Source organism: Oncorhynchus kisutch, linkage group LG4 (genome assembly GCF_002021735.2).
Source record: "Oncorhynchus kisutch isolate 150728-3 linkage group LG4, Okis_V2, whole genome shotgun sequence".
NCBI lineage: Eukaryota > Metazoa > Chordata > Actinopteri > Salmoniformes > Salmonidae > Oncorhynchus > Oncorhynchus kisutch.
The window spans coordinates 82,597,179-82,614,294 of record NC_034177.2 but is presented as its reverse complement, the minus strand read 5'-3'; the positions used below and the strand labels follow the sequence as shown (position 1 = coordinate 82,614,294).

Here is a 17,116-nt window from a genome sequence, read left to right as displayed (position 1 = left end):
TATATCCAAAATACCTCCATTTGGTTGGCGCGTTATGTTCAGAAATCCACAGGCTCGAGCGGTCACGACATCACAGACGAAAATTCCAAATAGTATCCGTAATGTTCGTAGAAACATTTCAAACGTTTTTTATAATCAATCCTCAGGTTGTTTTTACAATATATAATCGATAATATATCAACCGGGAATGTAGCTTCTTCAATAGGAGAGAGAGAAAATGACTGCTTCAAGCTGTTGCGCATACAAAACACTGCTGGCACCCAGCCATACAATGACGCGATGTGATCTTTCTCGCTCATTTTTCAAAATAAAAGCCTGAAACTATGTCTAAATACTGTTCACACCATGGGGAAGCCATAGGAAAATGAATCTGGTTGATATCCCTTTAAATGGAGTGAAGGCAGACTATGGAACATGGAGCTTTCAAAATAAAGGCCACTTACTCGTTTGATTTTCCTCAGGTTTTCGCCTGCAATATCAGTTCTGTTATACTCACAGACAATATTTTGACCGTTTTGGAAACTTTAGAGTGTTTTCTATCCCAATCTGACAATTATATGCATATTCTAGATTCTGGGCCTTAGAAATAGGAAGTTTAATTTGGGTACGTTTTTCATCCAAATATCAAAATACTGCCCCCTACACTCAAGAGGTTAACAATGACCTTTCTTTTGCATTTCAAAGATGGTAGTAAAAAAATCACCATTTGGTTTTAACTTTGTATTTTCTTCAAAATCAAATCATCAAATCAAATCAAATTTATTTATATAGCCCTTCGTACATCAGCTGATATCTCAAAGTGCTGTACAGAAACCCAGCCTAAAACCCCAAACAGCAAGCAATGCAGGTGTAGAAGCACCTGATCAACCAGATCTATTGTGTTATATTCTCCTACATTAAATTCACATTTCCACAAACTTCAAAGTGTTTCCTTCCAAATTGTACCAATAATATGCATTTCCTTGCTTCAGGGCCTGAGCTACAGGCAGTTAGATTTGGGTATGTCATTTAGGCGAACATTTAAAAAAAGGGGGCTATCCCTAAGAAGTGTTTTAAAGTAGTCTATATACTGCAGTGGTTCCTATCTGCCACTGAGGGGGGAATGTACACACAAACAGAAGCAGGAAGAGAGTTACAGACAGTGAAGTCTATTAACATTAGGAAGTAGAGTCATTCTGGCTGGTGCCTTGGTCCTTGACACACATTTGTGCTCAGGTACCATTTAACATAAGAGGCAGATTCTAACTCTCACATGGCTCTTCATCCCTCCCTCCTCCTCCTACTCCTCATCTTCGACAGACTCTCAGCAGGTAAGGGTCACATTTCTATGAATTAAGGGCGAAGTCCCCTGGGTCAGTTCACTTTAAACACTGTATAATCAATCTCAATCATGAACAAGCTGTTTCAAGTGTTGGATTAATGTGATATTTAAATGTTTCCTGTATAAAGATTCTATTACATTTTAACTCTAATTTAAATGTGTTTTGTGTTGATTTGTCCACAGCGAGGCATGTGTCTGTGCAGACTGGAGGCTCCATCACCTTCCCATGTAGCTATGATCTGAATCACATCAACCATGTGAAATACTGGTGTCAAGGATTAGGTTGGGATGTATGTTCTTATGTAGTACGTACTGACCATCCTAAGAGCAGTGGTAAGACCTCAATCTCTGATGACATCAACAAGAGAATCTTCACTGTGACCATGACTGACCTGGTGTCAAGGGACTATGGGAATTACAGGTGTGTTGTGGAGATCAATGGAGGAACAGATTTCATGATACAAAGGTTCTACCTGTCTGTCACTCCAGGTAAGATCCCTTCACTGCTTGTATCTAGTAAAGTAGAATGAATCATTCCTAGACAGAGCTATACTGTACATGTAGTTAAAACAAGATTATATTTTGTGTCATGATGGAGTAACAGAACTAAGATTGTGAGGATAGTTACATTCTTCAAGAATCAATGACTATATATAATTATTATGAATTTAAAAGACCAAAAATGGATGTACCAATCACAGAATGCAGCTTGAAGGAATTTATAAGGAGGCTGTTGTAAAAGCACTTTTTTCTTCTCTGAATTCTTGTTTTTTACCTGTGTTCAGGTACTCCAGAACTCTATGTGGAACAACAGGAAGTGACTGGAGTAGAAGGAGGGAGTATCACTGTCTGTTGTTACTATAGTAACTCTGGAGACATGAAGTGGTGCAGGATGGGTGGTGATTGTGTGAGTGGGAATTCTGGCACTTTAAATGGAACATCAGTGACATTAATGCGGACTAGTGATGCCAACAACAGAAAAGTCTTAACAGTGACTATGAGTGGACTGAAGATGGAGAACACTGACTGGTATTGGTGTAGAGTTGGAGAACTAGAGATGCCTGTTCACATCACTGTCAGTCAACAAACTGCAACACAGAGAACCTCTAAGATCACCTCAAGTTAGTAGATCAATCACATACTTTATGATCAATGTGATTCACTTTGTTTTATCCACTGGTATCATCTGGAACTAATTGTAATATGAACTATGAATGTGATGTTGCTATACAACCTGACTATCTGGTTTACCATTAACTTCATTTATGATATTGTTGTTTTACCTCACAGCAACCCAAGATCCAACCCCTCAACAACCCTCTGCCTCTCCAACTGCTGAGCCTGTTCAGACTGACAACACAAGTCAAGGAGCTGAGGGGAACATGGAGGAAGTCCACCAGAGGTTATTACCTTCAGATGTTTTATCCCACATGTTGTTAGATAATATGAACTCAGAGAAACATTACAATTCCATCATACACTTCAACAGTTAATGCTAACCAAACACCCTCCCTAAATGCATATAGAGACTGTTATCACTTCCTCCTGGGTAGAACATCTCTGTGGTTGCCTTGTGAGAAGTAGCATTATTGTGTTATACTCACTCATGTGCAAGGACAAGTTGCAAACTTAATAAATAGTCCTAATCTCAATAATAATCATATCTCTTCATTTGCATGGTCAACTTCCACACATGTGAACAGATAAATCATTGTTCCATGTATCACAACAAGTGCATACAACAATTTATAATGATCTATTTTAATTGTATTTTTAATTCAAGTTCGTATATGTAATTCATCAGGTCCATAGATGTGAAAGTCCTACTCATCTCTCTGGGCATGTTGGTGGTGGTGACAGCTGGTATCCTAGTAACGTGGAATATGTGGAGAAGGCATAGTAAATAGTCATTTTATGTGAATATAAAAAAGGAGAATAGTTTAGAAAATACTAAATGTATTGATATTGTGACCAACAGTATATTTCTTGCCTGTGATTCATCTTGAAGGACAGAAAATACTTGGAGGAATTGTCTTTAAGAAATCCATTCAGAGGTATTATTGTACTATAACAAACTCAGAAGTTACTGACATCTCCCTCTCTTTATTCCAGAGGACAATAAGGCCAAGGACCAGACAACTAACAACTCAGTGGTAGGATACACTTCTTTAATTTTATTATTTTCAACCATTTGCAAATCTGTTCTTGATTTGGGATCATCTACCATTTGACTCCAGCGTTACCTGTTCAGTTGATCATCAATGAGTTGACATAAAAGGTCCCATATTCTAACTGAACCCAAGCTCTTACAGTGCTCAATATGTTGAAAAACAATGTTAAAAAGACAGATAACAGGAAATTGTCAGTTCACTAAACGGTGGTTTAGGTGGTAAATACACATGTCCTGTTCCTCTTTGCTATTTATTTATTTATTTGCAGTTTGCTGACTCTAAGCAGGACATTACATACAGCACAGTGACCAACACCAGAAAAATAGCACAGCAGATACAAACTGAATAAAACGGGTCTTTTTCTGTGGAGATCTTGGACTAGAACCAATAACTCCATCTCTGCAGTGAGCCAGGGTTCTCTCTCTCTCTCCTTCTCTCTCTCTCTCTCTCTCTCTCTCTCTCTCTCTCTCTCCTCTCTCTCCTCAATTTCTGCAGTGTGAGCTGTTGTTCTCTATCTCTCTCTCTCGATCTCTCTGTCCTCGATTTCTGCAGTGTGAGTTGGTGTTCTCTATCTCTCGCTCTCTCTCTCGATCTCTCTGTCCTCGATTTCTGCAGTGTGAGCTGGTGTTCTCCATCTCTCTCTCTCGATCTCTCTGTCATTGGAATTTCATAATTCCTATATGTGTTCATTAATTAAATTCACTCAGTCTATTTTATAAGAATTTGTAAGATTCCTATTTGCATAAAATAGATAGAGACCAGTCTTATCAAAATTAGATTATAGTATTTATTCTCGGAGCTCGCTGCCATGGAACCACTAACAACAGTTTATATACAAAATTTGACGTCATAGGATATAAAATATCCTTCCTCCTATCGACCAAGGCAAAACAGGTTCAAAGGTTTATTCCAACCCCCTAGCTCACTCACTCCAGACACAAACCATATCAAGATTAACTTCTGAAATCTCACCTTCGTCTATCAATATTCAGCAGACAGTTCCAGATAATGGAAAACCTAGGGAGACACTCGCTGCCTTATCTAAACATCCCAGAGCTAAGTTGAGTTGGTTCAACCATAGGTTAATGACCCTCTTTACTTACTTAAAAACCCACAATCCATTCCTCCCCAACCCAGCTGGAATGGTATTTATTATGTTTAATTACCCCCTGTTTCATGCTGCACAATCCCTTCCTTGTGAATTAACATTATTAATCAGATATAATAAAACAGGGTAGAGTTTAATTAGTTATAGATCTATTTAAACGTAGATGTTGTTTTGTCATTATTCATAAAATTCAAAAAAAAAATGGGGGGGCCATGGGAAACATATGTTTACATTGCCAAAACAAGGGAAATAGATAGTAAACAAAGTTAAATAACAAAACAACATTTACAGTAAACATCATAAGTTCTAAAAATAGATTTCCAATGTCATACGTCTATACATTTTTACAGTTAAGAACAACTTCTTATTTTCAATGACAGCCTAGGAACCGTGGGTTAACTGCCTGTTCAGGAGCAGCACCACAAATTTGCTACCTTTCAGTTACTAGTCCAATGCTCTAACCACTAGGCTATCCTGCCACCTATAGTGTTGAAATGATGTGCAAAGAGTTAAAGTACAAAAGGGAAAATAAATACACAAATATATGTTGGAAAGGTTTTTCTTGTGGCAACAGTTCACAAATCTTGCAAGCCTCCCCCTTTTTCCTCCACACATAACGATGGTCATTATGGCCAAACAGTTCTATTTTTGTTTCATCAGACCAGAGGACATTTCTCCAAAAAATACGATCTTTGTCCCCATGTGCAGTTCCACACCCTAGTCTGTTTTTTTTATGACGGTTTTGGAGCAGTGGCTTCTACCTTGATGAGTGGCCTTTCATGTTATGTCGATATAGGACTCGTTTTACTGTGGATATAGATACTATTGTACCTGTTTCCTCCAGCATATTCACAAGGTCCTTTGCTGTTGTTCTGGGATTGATTTGCACTTTTCGCACCAAGAACGTTCATCTCTAGGAGACAGAACACATCTCCTTCCTGAACGGTATGCGTGGTCCCATGGTGTTTATACTTGCGTACTATTGTTTGTACAGATGAACAGGTGTTTGGAAATTGCTCCCAAGGATGAACCAGACTTGTGGAGGTCCACAATTTTTTTCTGAGGTCTTGGCTGATTTCTTTGGATTTTTCCTATGATGTCAAGTAAAGAGGCACTGAGTTTGAAGGTAGGCCTTGAAATGCATCCACAGGGACACCTCCAGTTGACTCAAATGATGTCAATTCGCCTATCAGAAGCTTCTAAATTCATGACATCATTTTCTGGAATTTTCCAAGCTGTTAAAAGTCACAGTCAACTTAGTTTATGTATTCTTCTGACCCATTGGAATTGTAATAGAGTGAATTATAAGTGAAATAATCTCTCTGTAAACAATTGTTGGAAAAATTACATGTGTCATGCACAAAGTAGATGTCCTAAACGACTTGCCAAAACTATAGTTTGTTAGCAAGACATTTGTGGAGAGGTAGAAAAATGATTTTGAATGACTCCAAGCTAAGTGTATATTAACTTCCAACTTCAACTGTACCTCTTAGATTGCAGGATGGGGCTTGGGAGGGTGTTATAGTGGTTGTTGGGGCTGTTGCTCTGCTCACGGCCTGGGCTTATGTTCTGCTGTCATGTTGAGGTCCTTGCCACAGGGGTGGGGGGCATGGGGTGGGCAGAAGGGGCATAGGTCTGAAATGGGGGTTACCTATAAAGGGTGTGACCAGGTTTTGCTTGGGGGAGTCTTAGCTGGTTGGGATGTGGCTGGTGATGCTATGGTCTGGGTGTAGGTCATCTTGGCATGGCTTCTCTAAGTGCAGGTCTTTCAGGAGGGGGTCTTATAGGTCTGGGAGGGTGTCTCGCTAATCTGGGTGGGGAGTCCGTTGCTCTGCTCCTCCTGTGTGAGTTGCTGGGGGTACGGTTCAGGGTGACGTCCTTCAGGGTCCTGGAGAAAGTTGGGATTGCTGCTTTGTAGAGGTGGACCTGGTCATAAACGCTGTTCAAGTCCAGGTTGGAATAGTCGGTCAGGTAGACATTAGCTTTGAGCCATTGTCTCGCAAAATGCTTACAATCAACTGATGTTTGGTGGCAGGGTGAAAGTATTTTTGGCATCACTGCAGTGTGGGCTGGGGATCTCTCTCTCTCAATCTCACTCTCTCTCTCTGCCTTACTATCTCTCTCTCTTTCTCTTCCATCTCTGTAGTGTGAGCTGGGGTTCTCTCTCTCTCTTTCTCCCCCATCTCTGCAGTGTGAGCTGGGGTTCTCTCTCTCTTTATCCTCAATCGCTGTAGTGTGAGCTGGGGTTCTCTCTCTCTCTTTCTCCTCCATCTCTGCAGTGTGAGCTGGGGTTCTCTCTCTCTCTTTATCCTCTATCGCTGTAGTGTGAGCTGGGGTTCTCTCTCTCTCTTTCTCCTCCATCTCTACAATGTGATTTGGGGTTCTCTCTCTCTCTCTCCCTTTCTCTCTCACTTTCTCCTCCATCTCTGCAGTGTGAGCTGGGGTTCTCTCTCTCTCTTTCTCCTCCATCTCTGCAGTGTGAGCTGGGGTTCTCTCTCTCTCTTTATCCTCTATCGCTGTAGTGTGAGCTGGGGTTCTCTCTCTCCCTTTCTCCTCCATCTCTACAGTGTGAGCTGGGGTTCTCTCTCTCTCTCTCTACCTTTCTCTCTCTCTTTCTCCTCCATCTCTGTAGGGTGTGCTGGGGTTCTCTCTTTCTCTTTCTCTTTCTCTTTCTCTTTCTCTTTCTCTTTCTCTTTCTCTTTCTCTTTCTCTTTCTCTTTCTCTTTCTCTTTCTCTTTCTCTTTCTCTTTCTCTTCCATCTCTGCAGTGTGAGCTGGGATGTCTCTCTCTCTCTCTCTCTGCCTAGCTCTCTCTCAATCTCACTCTCTCTCTCTGCCTAGCTCTCTATCTCTCTCTCTTTCTCTTCCATCTCTGCGGAGTGAGCTGGGATGTCTCTCTCTCTCCCTTTCTCTCTCTCTTTCTCCTCCATCTCTGCAGTGTGAGCTGGGGTTCTCTCTCTCCCTCTCTCTCTCTCTCTCCTCCATCTCTGCAGTGTGAGCTGAGTTTCTGAAGTTAGTGTACCTTCTGTGTTGTCAATTTCTCAGAGCCCAAACCCAGGGAGCCACCATGACGTGATGTACAGCACTGTGATGCCTGATCAGTTCAGGACAGAAGAGAAGGGCAACATATGGCTACAAGCATCTCGGCTCTTAGACAACATTTTTGCTGTTACTCATAAAGCGTCATAGCCTTGGCAAATGTGCATCTGTTTTAGAAAACAATTGTATTTCCAGTATCACTTTCTGTCTTGGAACAAGCAATAGGTAAATGTACACTATAACAGTATAACAACACGTTTTTGTTACTTGGGCGTCTCTCTACCAACAGGATCCATTTCCTGAAGCTGAGGATGATGTCACATACAGCACTGTCATCCTCCAGCACAAGACCCAACTAAAAGGACAGACCAAGGTAAAGCTGTTCCACTGATTCTCCACAGCTAGTATTATGTTATCAGAAACAACAGTAGGTGATTGTTTCCTCAGTGTTAATATAGTCATGGTTACACCACCATTATAGCTGTAGGCCTAATATATCACCTTTATGTTGCATATCACAATTATAACTGTCTACACTTTTAATTTCACAGAGAAGTGTGTTTTCATAGTGTATCTCCATCATGACAGAACTGTCCCTGTTCACCTCTCTTCCTGTTCCTCCTCTGTAGTCAGCAGAACCAGATGATTATGTGGTCTACAGCTCACTAGCTCTACAGGTGACCACACAGGTCAGTGTTGGTGTCTCCTCTGTCTGTTGTACCAGATGATGCTGATCTCTCAACAAAGATACAGACAACACCACATTACTATGTGTACTAAACATCACTCTTTAATCACACAAATCTTTCTTAGTCGTTTTGCTTTGCTGCATGTAAAATGTTATAATCACATTGTGACCAGCTGAACTATTGTTATCAGTGTGTATCCATAACATTACAGTGTGGACTGTACCTGGGTTTAGGGTGACGTTGCCCCTAGATGATGATCTTGGGTCAGATTTTTTTTAAATCCCCACCAAAGGTTAAGGTTAGGATAGGAGGAGGGGAAGCTGATCCTTGATCTGTATCTAGTGGAAACGTCACAATGGAGATTGTGACTGAATGTTTCACTTCCTCTCCAGCAGAGGGCAGCAGCAGCACAGTAGTGACTGACTGAGAAGACCTTCCTTTTACTGGAAGGACAGAACACTCCTCTCTCCTGTGTCACAACATCTATCTGCCTCCAATATGATTCTGTCATACCTCTTAACCCATCCCAGGAAGACACCTCTATCCTTTAGTGTAATAAACTACTGAAGGCAGTCTGCTGTGTTTGTTCTGATTATCATTACATTTCTGTTATTAGTTTTGTTCCACCACCTTTCCCCTTGTCTCTTATTTCTTACATCATGATCTTATTGATCTAGTTTAATGTCCTATGCCTGTAACTAATCATGATCAAACGTGTATTAAGATCTTAGTATAGACAGCTACTATGTATAATAACTACTGTACTGCAATAATAAAATGTATTATATACACTGCTCAAAAAAATAAAGGGAACACTAAAATAACACATCCTAGATCTGAATGAATGAAATATTCTTATTAAATACTTTTTTCCTCTACATAGTTGAATGTGCTGACAACAAAATCACACAAAAATTATCAATGGAAATCAAATTTATCAACCCATGGAGGTCAGGATTTGGAGTCACACTCAAAATTAAAGTGGAAGACCACACTACAGGCTGATCCAACTTTGATGTCATGTCCTTAAAACAAGTCAAAATGAGGCTCAGTAGTGTGTGTGGCCTCCACGTGCCTGTATGACCTCCGTACAACGCCTGGGCATGCCCCTGATGAGGTGGCGGATGGTCTCCTGAGGGATCTCCTCCCAGACCTGGACTAAAGCATCTGCCAACTCCTGGACAGTCTGTGGTGCAAAGTGGCGCTGGTGGATGGAGCGAGACATGATGTCCCAGATGTGCTCAATTGGATTCAGGTCTGGGGAACGGGTGGGCCAGTCCATAGCATCAATGCCTTCCTCTTGCAGGAACTGCTGACACACTCCAGCCACATGAGGTCTAGCATTGTCTTGCATTAGGAGGAACCCAGGGCCAACCGCACCAGCATATGGTCTCACAAGGGGTCTGAGGATCTCATCTCGGTACCTAATGGCAGTCAAGCTACCTCTGGCGAGCACATGGAGGGCTGTGCGGCCCCTCAAAGAAATGCCACCCCACACCATGACTGACCCACCGCCAAACCGGTCATGCTGGAGGAGGTTGCAGGCAGCAGAACGTTCTCCACGGCGTCTCCAGACTGTCACGTCTGTCACATGTGCTCATTGTGAACCTGCTTTCATCTGTGAAGAGCACAGGGCGCCAGTGGAGAATTTGCCAATCTTGGTGTTCTCTGGCAAATGAAAAACGTCCTGCACGGTGTTGGGCTGTAAGCACAACCCCCACCTGTGGACGTCGGGTCCTCATACCACCCTCATGGAGTCTGTTTCTGACCGTTTGAGCAGACACATGCACATTTGTGGTGCTGGAGGTCATTTTGCAGGGCTCTGGCAGTGCTCCTCCTGCTCCTCCTTGCACAAAGGCGGAGGTAGCGGTCCTGCTGCTGGGTTGTTGCCCTCTTACGGCCTCCTCCACGTCTCCTGATGTACTGGCCTGTCTCCTGGTAGCGCCTCCATGCTCTGGACACTATGCTGGCTGACACAGTAAACCTTTTTGCCACAGCTCGCATTGATGGTCCATCCTGGATGAGCTGCACTACCTGAGCCACTTGTGTGGGTAGTAGACTCCGTCTCATGCTACCACTAGAGTGAAAGCACCGCCAGCATTCAAAAGTGACCAAAACATCAGCCAGGAAGCATAGGAACTGAGAAGTGGTCTGTAGTCACCACCTGCAGAACCACTCCTTTATTGGGGGTGTCTTGCTAATTGCCTATTATTTCCACCTGTTGTCTATTCCATTTGCACAACAGCATGTGAAATGTATTGCCAATCAGTGTTGCTTCCTAAGTGGACAGTTTGATTTCACAGAAGTGTGATTGACTTGGAGTTACATTGTGTTGTTCAAGGGTTCCCTTTATTTTTTTGAGCAGTGTATATATATTAAACAATGGACATTGAGGGTTCAATGCAATTGTTACATCTATTTATAGCAACTGTTTGTAGGAATTACACAGAAGCATTTTCTTTTTGTAAATCATGTTATATTTATTGGTGATCACTTCACTTATTTATTTTTAGGTATTGGGTAATTGTCTGCATCATTTCCAATCCCCCATATATCATTTTGTAAATATATATAGTGCTGTATATATATATATATATATATAAATAGATATACACACACACACACACACAGACAACAACACTTAGGCTTCTATATCCAGCTTTTACATACTATATACATTTTATAGACAAAGTATATTTGACATTAGCTGTATTTTGTTTGTTTTTAGTCCTTCAGCTCCCCTCTACCACCTCCCCTCTACCCCTCCCCTCAACCCCTCCCCTCTACCCCTCTACCCCTCCCCTCTACCCCTCTACCCCTCTACCCCTCTACCCCTCCCATCTACCCCTCCCCTCTACCCCTCCCATCTACCCCTCCCCTCTACCCCTCCCCTCAACCCCTCCCCTCTACCCCTACCCCTCCCCTCTACCCCTCCCATCTACCCCTCCCCTCTACCCCTCCCCTCTACCCCTCCCCTCTACTGCTCCCCTCTACCCCTCTACCCCTCCCATCTATCTCAGTGTTGATTTATATTTGCCATATATTTTCCAACTGTGCTGTTTCATAAAAGTCATAAACCTATATACAAAATCAGAACTGTTTGTGGACGCCATTGAAAACTCACGTGTCCTGGTCTCTGTCTGCCCAAAATAAATGATGAACCCAAGTGGAGAGTTGAAGGACACATGTAAAGGAGTTCCCGGGGTTCAAACCAAATCTGTTAAAGTATGAGGGAGGGGGGTTATTAACAGTGGGGCATTTATCATAGGTTACTGTTTAACCTGTTGCGTCGAGCCATCCCGGATCCGGGATCATGAATACAGCCTCAACCTCATTACCATAACGCAACGTTAACTATTCATGAAAATCGCAAATGAAATGAAATTAATATGCTAGCTTGGTCTGCAGCATTGTGACGTATTTGTAGGCATATCATTGGAAGATTGGCCATAAGAGACTACATTTTCCAGGGTGCGTAATCTACAAGCTGCACGCAGTCATCCAGTGATTGAGAGGAGAGAGAAGGCTTTCAACGAACGATATATCATGAAGAGATATGTGAAAAACACCTTGAGGATTGATTCTAAACCATGTTTACCATGTTTCAGTCGATATTATGGAGTTAATTTGGAAAAAAGTTCGGCGTTTTGAAGACTGAATTTTCGTTTTTTTTTGGTAGCCAAACGTGACACACCAAACGGAGCAATTTCTCCTAAACAAATCATCTTTCAGGAAAAACGGAGCATTTGCTACCTAACTGAGAGTCTCCTCATTGAAAACATCTGAAGTTCTTCAAAGGTAATGATTTTATTTGAATGATTTTCTGGTTTTTGTGAAAATGTTGTCTGCTGATGCTAACGCTAAATGCTACGCTAGCCGCGCATTGCTTATTTTGCAATGGTTGAGAAGCATATTTTGAAAATCTGAGATGACAGTGTTGTTAACAAAAGGCTAAACTTGAGAGCTAGCATATTAATTTGATTTCATTTGCGATTTTCATGAATAGTTAACGTTGTGTTATGCTAATGAGCTGCGGGGATAATTACACTCCTGGATACAGGTTTTTTTCGTAGCTATACGTGACGCACCAAATGGAGCGATTTCTCCTTAACAAATTTTCTCCTAAACGATTTTCATGAATAGTTAACGTTGCGTTATGGTAATGAGCTTGAGGCTGTATTCACGATCCCGGATCCGGGATGGCTCGACGCAAGAAGTTAAACTCTATAACATAATCCACAGCTCTGGCACATTCTCCAATATTTGGAAACAAGGACCAGTGGTGTAAAGTACTCAAGCAAAAATACGTTAAAGTACGAATTAAGACGTTTTTTTGTATCTGTAGTTTTCAACATATATATCATTCAATTGGCGAGGGCCTTGGAACAGTCTGCAGCACCCAGCCTCACCCTACTAGGACCTGAAGTCAAACGTCTACTGTTTCCTCTTGATCTGGTGCTTCTGTCCCCAACCAAGGAGGGCCTACAGCGGCACCTAGATCTTCTGCACAGATTCTGTCAGACCTGGACCCTGACAGTAAATCTCAGTAAGACAAAAATAATGGTCTTCCAAAAAAGGTCCAGTCACCAGGACCACAAATACAAATTCCATCAAGACACCGTTGCACTAGAGCACACAAAAAACTAGACATACCTTGGCCTAAACATCAATGCCACAGGTAACTTCCACAAAGCTGTGAATGATCTGAGAGAGAAGGTAAGAAGGGGCCATCAAAAGGCCATCAAAAGGAACATCAAATTTGACATACCAATTTGGAACTAGCTAAAAATACTTGAAACAGTTTTAGAACCCATTGCCCTTTATGGTTGTGAGGTCTGGGGTCCGCTCACCAACAAGAATTCACAAATGGGACAACACCAAATTGAGACTCTGCATGCAGAATTCTGCAAAAATATCCTCAGTGTACAATGTAAAACACCAAATAGCCGATACCCGCTAATGATCAAAATAAAGAAAAGAGACGTTAATTCTACAACCACACAAAAGGAAGTGAATCCCAAACCTTCCATAACAAAGCCATCACCTACAAATAAATTATCTTCAAGAAGAGTCCCCTCAGCAAACTGGTCCTGGGGCTCTGTTCACAAACACATACATACCCCACAGAGCCCCAGGACAGCAACACAATTAGACCCAACCAAATCATGAGAAAGCTAAAATATTATTACTGTCACGCCCATATATTTTGGTTAGGCTAGGGTGTGACTAGGGTGGGTACTCTAGTGTTGAATGTCTAGGGTTTTTTATGTCTAGGGTAGGTCTAGGGGATTTTGTATTCCAATGTTGGCCTGACATGGTTTCCATACAGAGACAGGTGTTTATCGTTGTCTCTGATTGGGGATCATATTTAGGCAGCCCTGTTTCCCACTTTCTGGTGTGGGATCTTGACTATGTGTAGTTGTCTGTCAGCCCTATATTGTATAGCTTCACGGTTCGTTTATTATTTTGTTAATTTATTCGGTGTTCATTATTTTAATAAAGAGAATGTACGCATACCTCGCCGTGCCTTGGTCTCCTTCATACGACGATGGTGACAGAAGATTCCACCACCAAAGGACCAAGCAGCGTGGTCAGGAGGAATGGACCTGGGAGGAGATTCTGGATGGAGCAGGAACCTGGACGCAGGCTGGGGAGTATCGCCGTCCTAAGGAGGAGATAGAGGCAGCGAATGCGGAACTGCGATATTACGAGGAGTTGTACCAACGAGACAGCAGCCCCCCAAAAGTTTTGGTGGGAGGGCACACGGAGTTGTTGGCTGAGCCGAAGGCTGAACCAGAGCCAGTCAGGGAGTCGAGTGAGGAGCTCGACGCAAGATTCCCGGAGAGAAGTGCTAGAATTGAGAGCGTTGCAGAGCGGGCGTACCGAGGAGCGTGTGACTGGTCAGGCACCGTGTTATGCAGTGATGCGCATGGTGTCTCCAGTTAGCATTCATAATCAGGTGCGCTCTATTCCAGCTCCCCGCATTGGCTGGGCTAGAATGGGCATCCAGCCAGGACGGATGGTATCGGCTCAGCACTCCTGGTCTCCAGTACACCTGTTTGGACCAGGATATCCTGCGGGGGTGCGTCTGCACAGCCCAGTGCGTCTCCACAATCCAGTACGCCCTGTGCCTCCTCCCTGCACTCGCCCTGAGGTGCTTGTCATCAGCCCGGTGCCACCTGTACCGTTCCCACGCACCAGGCTTCCAGTGCGCCTCCACAGTCCAGTACGTCCTGTTCCTGCTCCTCGCACTCGCCCTGAGGTGCGTGTCATCAGCCCGGTGCCTCATCTCTCCCTCCTCCAAGATGAGGAGGAGGAGGGAGAGATGAGGAGCCATGTGTAGTTTGTGTTTCTGTGTTGTACAAACTGTACACAAATGTATGTGTCAAGAGGAAGAGGCACCAACGACAATGTCTCCAATACACATCACTGCCTGTCCCTTCTTTCTGCTTCTGTTTAAGTGAACATGCCCCTGATTGGCTGGTAACAATACATTATGTGGATCAGTCAATACAACTGATATGATTTGATTTATTCAAATAAATGAATTAACATTTTTAATTTATATACTTTTTCCAAGTGAAGTTTGACCAATATCTCCACAGACAAGACCAAAAATCAGATTCAAAGTAAACCCATGATTAGACCTACCATAATCCAGTCTACGTTATTTTATGGTGTTTTGACAAAATCCAGATATGCACGTCTTAAAAATACTAAAAAGGAATAGAAAAATAAACCCTGGTCATAGACACATCTCAAAACCACATTGTCCTGTAAGGTAGCTCATCAGCAGTAGCTCAGGAAGCTGCTGTACCACAGGACTACATGTTGCAGGTTAACTCATTACATTACATGTTGATAAAAGACAGTTTAGCTAAACTGTAGGGTTGGTTGACCCTGCACTACTAGAGTGGAGGCAGCGGCTGGTGTGGAGTTACTATTGGTTTATTTGACAAAAAGTTTGTTTTAGACGATGCCCATATGTCTTGGGCCCTAAACGCTACATGCTTCTGCATTTACGGTTCATTGCTGCATTCACTTGCTATCGGAGTTCTGTGCAGTTCCTAGTTCCAGAATTACAACAGAAACTGAGAAAAAGTTGCTGCCCGAGTTGCCGAGTGTGTTACGTTTCACCACTGTCCTTTGAACCTTTTCAACCAAAAGATGACAACAAATCCGTTGTTGACCAATACAGCCTCATCAGTATGTATAATGTAGCTAGTTCGACCATATTGTCAATGTTAAGTAAGCTAAACTCTTATTGGTTGAAGAATTGTTCCAAACAAATCAGCAAAAAGCACAAGAATGAAACAAAGTCATATTTCCAACACCACAATTTTGTTCAGATTAGATGTGGAGAGTCTATATACCAGTATTCCCTGTACAGCACTATTCCCTGGCAGCCCTAGCTCACTACTTGAGAAACAGAGATACTAACGAATATCCACCAACAAACTTTATTCTAGAGCTGGCTGAATATGTTTTGACGTACAGCTATTTCAGGTTTGATGATGAATACCACCTACAAACGAATGGAACGTCGATGGGCTTCACATTCTCTCCGAGACATGCTAACCTTTATGTGGGTCTTTTTGAAGAACCTTTTGTTAATAATGAAAACAAAAATCCATTTTTGAATAAAGTCCTGAAGTGGTATCGATATATTGACAGCATGTTTTTGCATATGAGGAGGAACGGAAAAAGAGCTGTCAGACTTTATGGCATTACTCAATGATATTGACCCCAATCTCAAATTCACTATTGAATGTGACACTAAACGTGTTCATTACCTCCATATGTGGATTGAGAAATGAAATGGAACCCTGTTTACCACCCAGTATAGAACAGAAACGGACAGAAATAATACATTACAGGGGGACAGTTTCCAACCTGAGCCATTAAAAAGAGGACTTCCAAGAAGCCAGTTTTTCAGACTGTGCAGTAAATGCCTCCACAGAGGATTATCTAGAAAAAGCAGCAGAGATGCGTGATAGGTTTCTAAGAAGAGGCTATTCTCCACAATGTGTGGATGAAGCTCTTCATTTGGCATTGGGGAAAACACGAGATGAACTGCTACAAAAAGACCCACTAGAGCTAAATAACATTCTGGAATGTTCACCACCGCATACACTTTGAACTTGCAAAAAATGGTTGATGCTGTCAAGAAATGTTTTATCATCGGACCCAGCTTTTCCAGCTGAATTTAAGAATCCACCACTTATTGTATATTGGAGAGGTCGCAATTTACGAGATAAATTGGTCCAATGTGCCAGCCACAAAAGAAAATCAGCCAGGCTCTTTACCGCCCTCTACCGAATGGTTGCTATAAATGCAGAAGTTGCGCACAGTGCAACAATATGTTGAAGTGTGAATATTTCTGCCACCCACACACAGGAAAATAGTTCCAAATAAATGACATTATTACGTGCTCCACCACCCATGTTATTTACATTATTAAATATCCATGTGGGCTCTGTTATGTAGGTAAAACCTCTCGTTCTTTCTAACAGAGAATCTGTGAGCTTATAATTCAATCAGGAGAAACGACAGGGATTATCCAGTCGCAGTACATTTGAATGACCTAAAACATGACATTTCTACCTTTATATTTTGTGGCAGAGAGAAAGTTAAGATATCAGACAGGGAAGGTGATATAAATAATACTCTGAGGAAACATTATTTCCTAAAGGTCTTATTGATGAAATACCTATGTATGTTATGTTGTTAATGTGAACATGAATTATGTCCCTATTTCAGATATCTCTGACCTTTTTCTTGCACTGTAC

At 42.1% G+C, this 17,116-nt stretch overlaps 1 protein-coding gene across 4 annotated transcripts; it reads left to right on the top strand.

The window, feature by feature from the left end:
• Positions 1-1,172: 1,172 nt before the first annotated feature.
• On the top strand, positions 1,173-9,155 carry LOC116374041 (polymeric immunoglobulin receptor-like). 4 transcript variants are annotated; one of them, XR_004209872.1, is made up of 9 exons: positions 1,173-1,310; positions 1,505-1,810; positions 2,107-2,442; positions 2,612-2,723; positions 3,126-3,220; positions 3,434-3,474; positions 7,645-8,011; positions 8,268-8,327; positions 8,723-9,151. XR_004209872.1 is itself a non-coding variant. In XM_031823837.1 (9 exons), exons 1-9 carry the CDS (start codon positions 1,253-1,255, stop codon positions 8,741-8,743), a joined length of 1,113 nt encoding a protein of 370 aa, XP_031679697.1. In that variant the 5' UTR covers positions 1,173-1,252; the 3' UTR covers positions 8,744-9,155. The 4 variants fall into 4 exon arrangements, 2 of the variants coding, with proteins under 2 accessions (XP_031679697.1, XP_031679696.1); XR_004209871.1 differs by having other exon boundaries at positions 8,720-8,900; XM_031823837.1 differs by having other exon boundaries at positions 7,928-8,011; positions 8,723-9,155.
• The last annotated feature ends 7,961 nt before the right edge of the window (positions 9,156-17,116 follow it).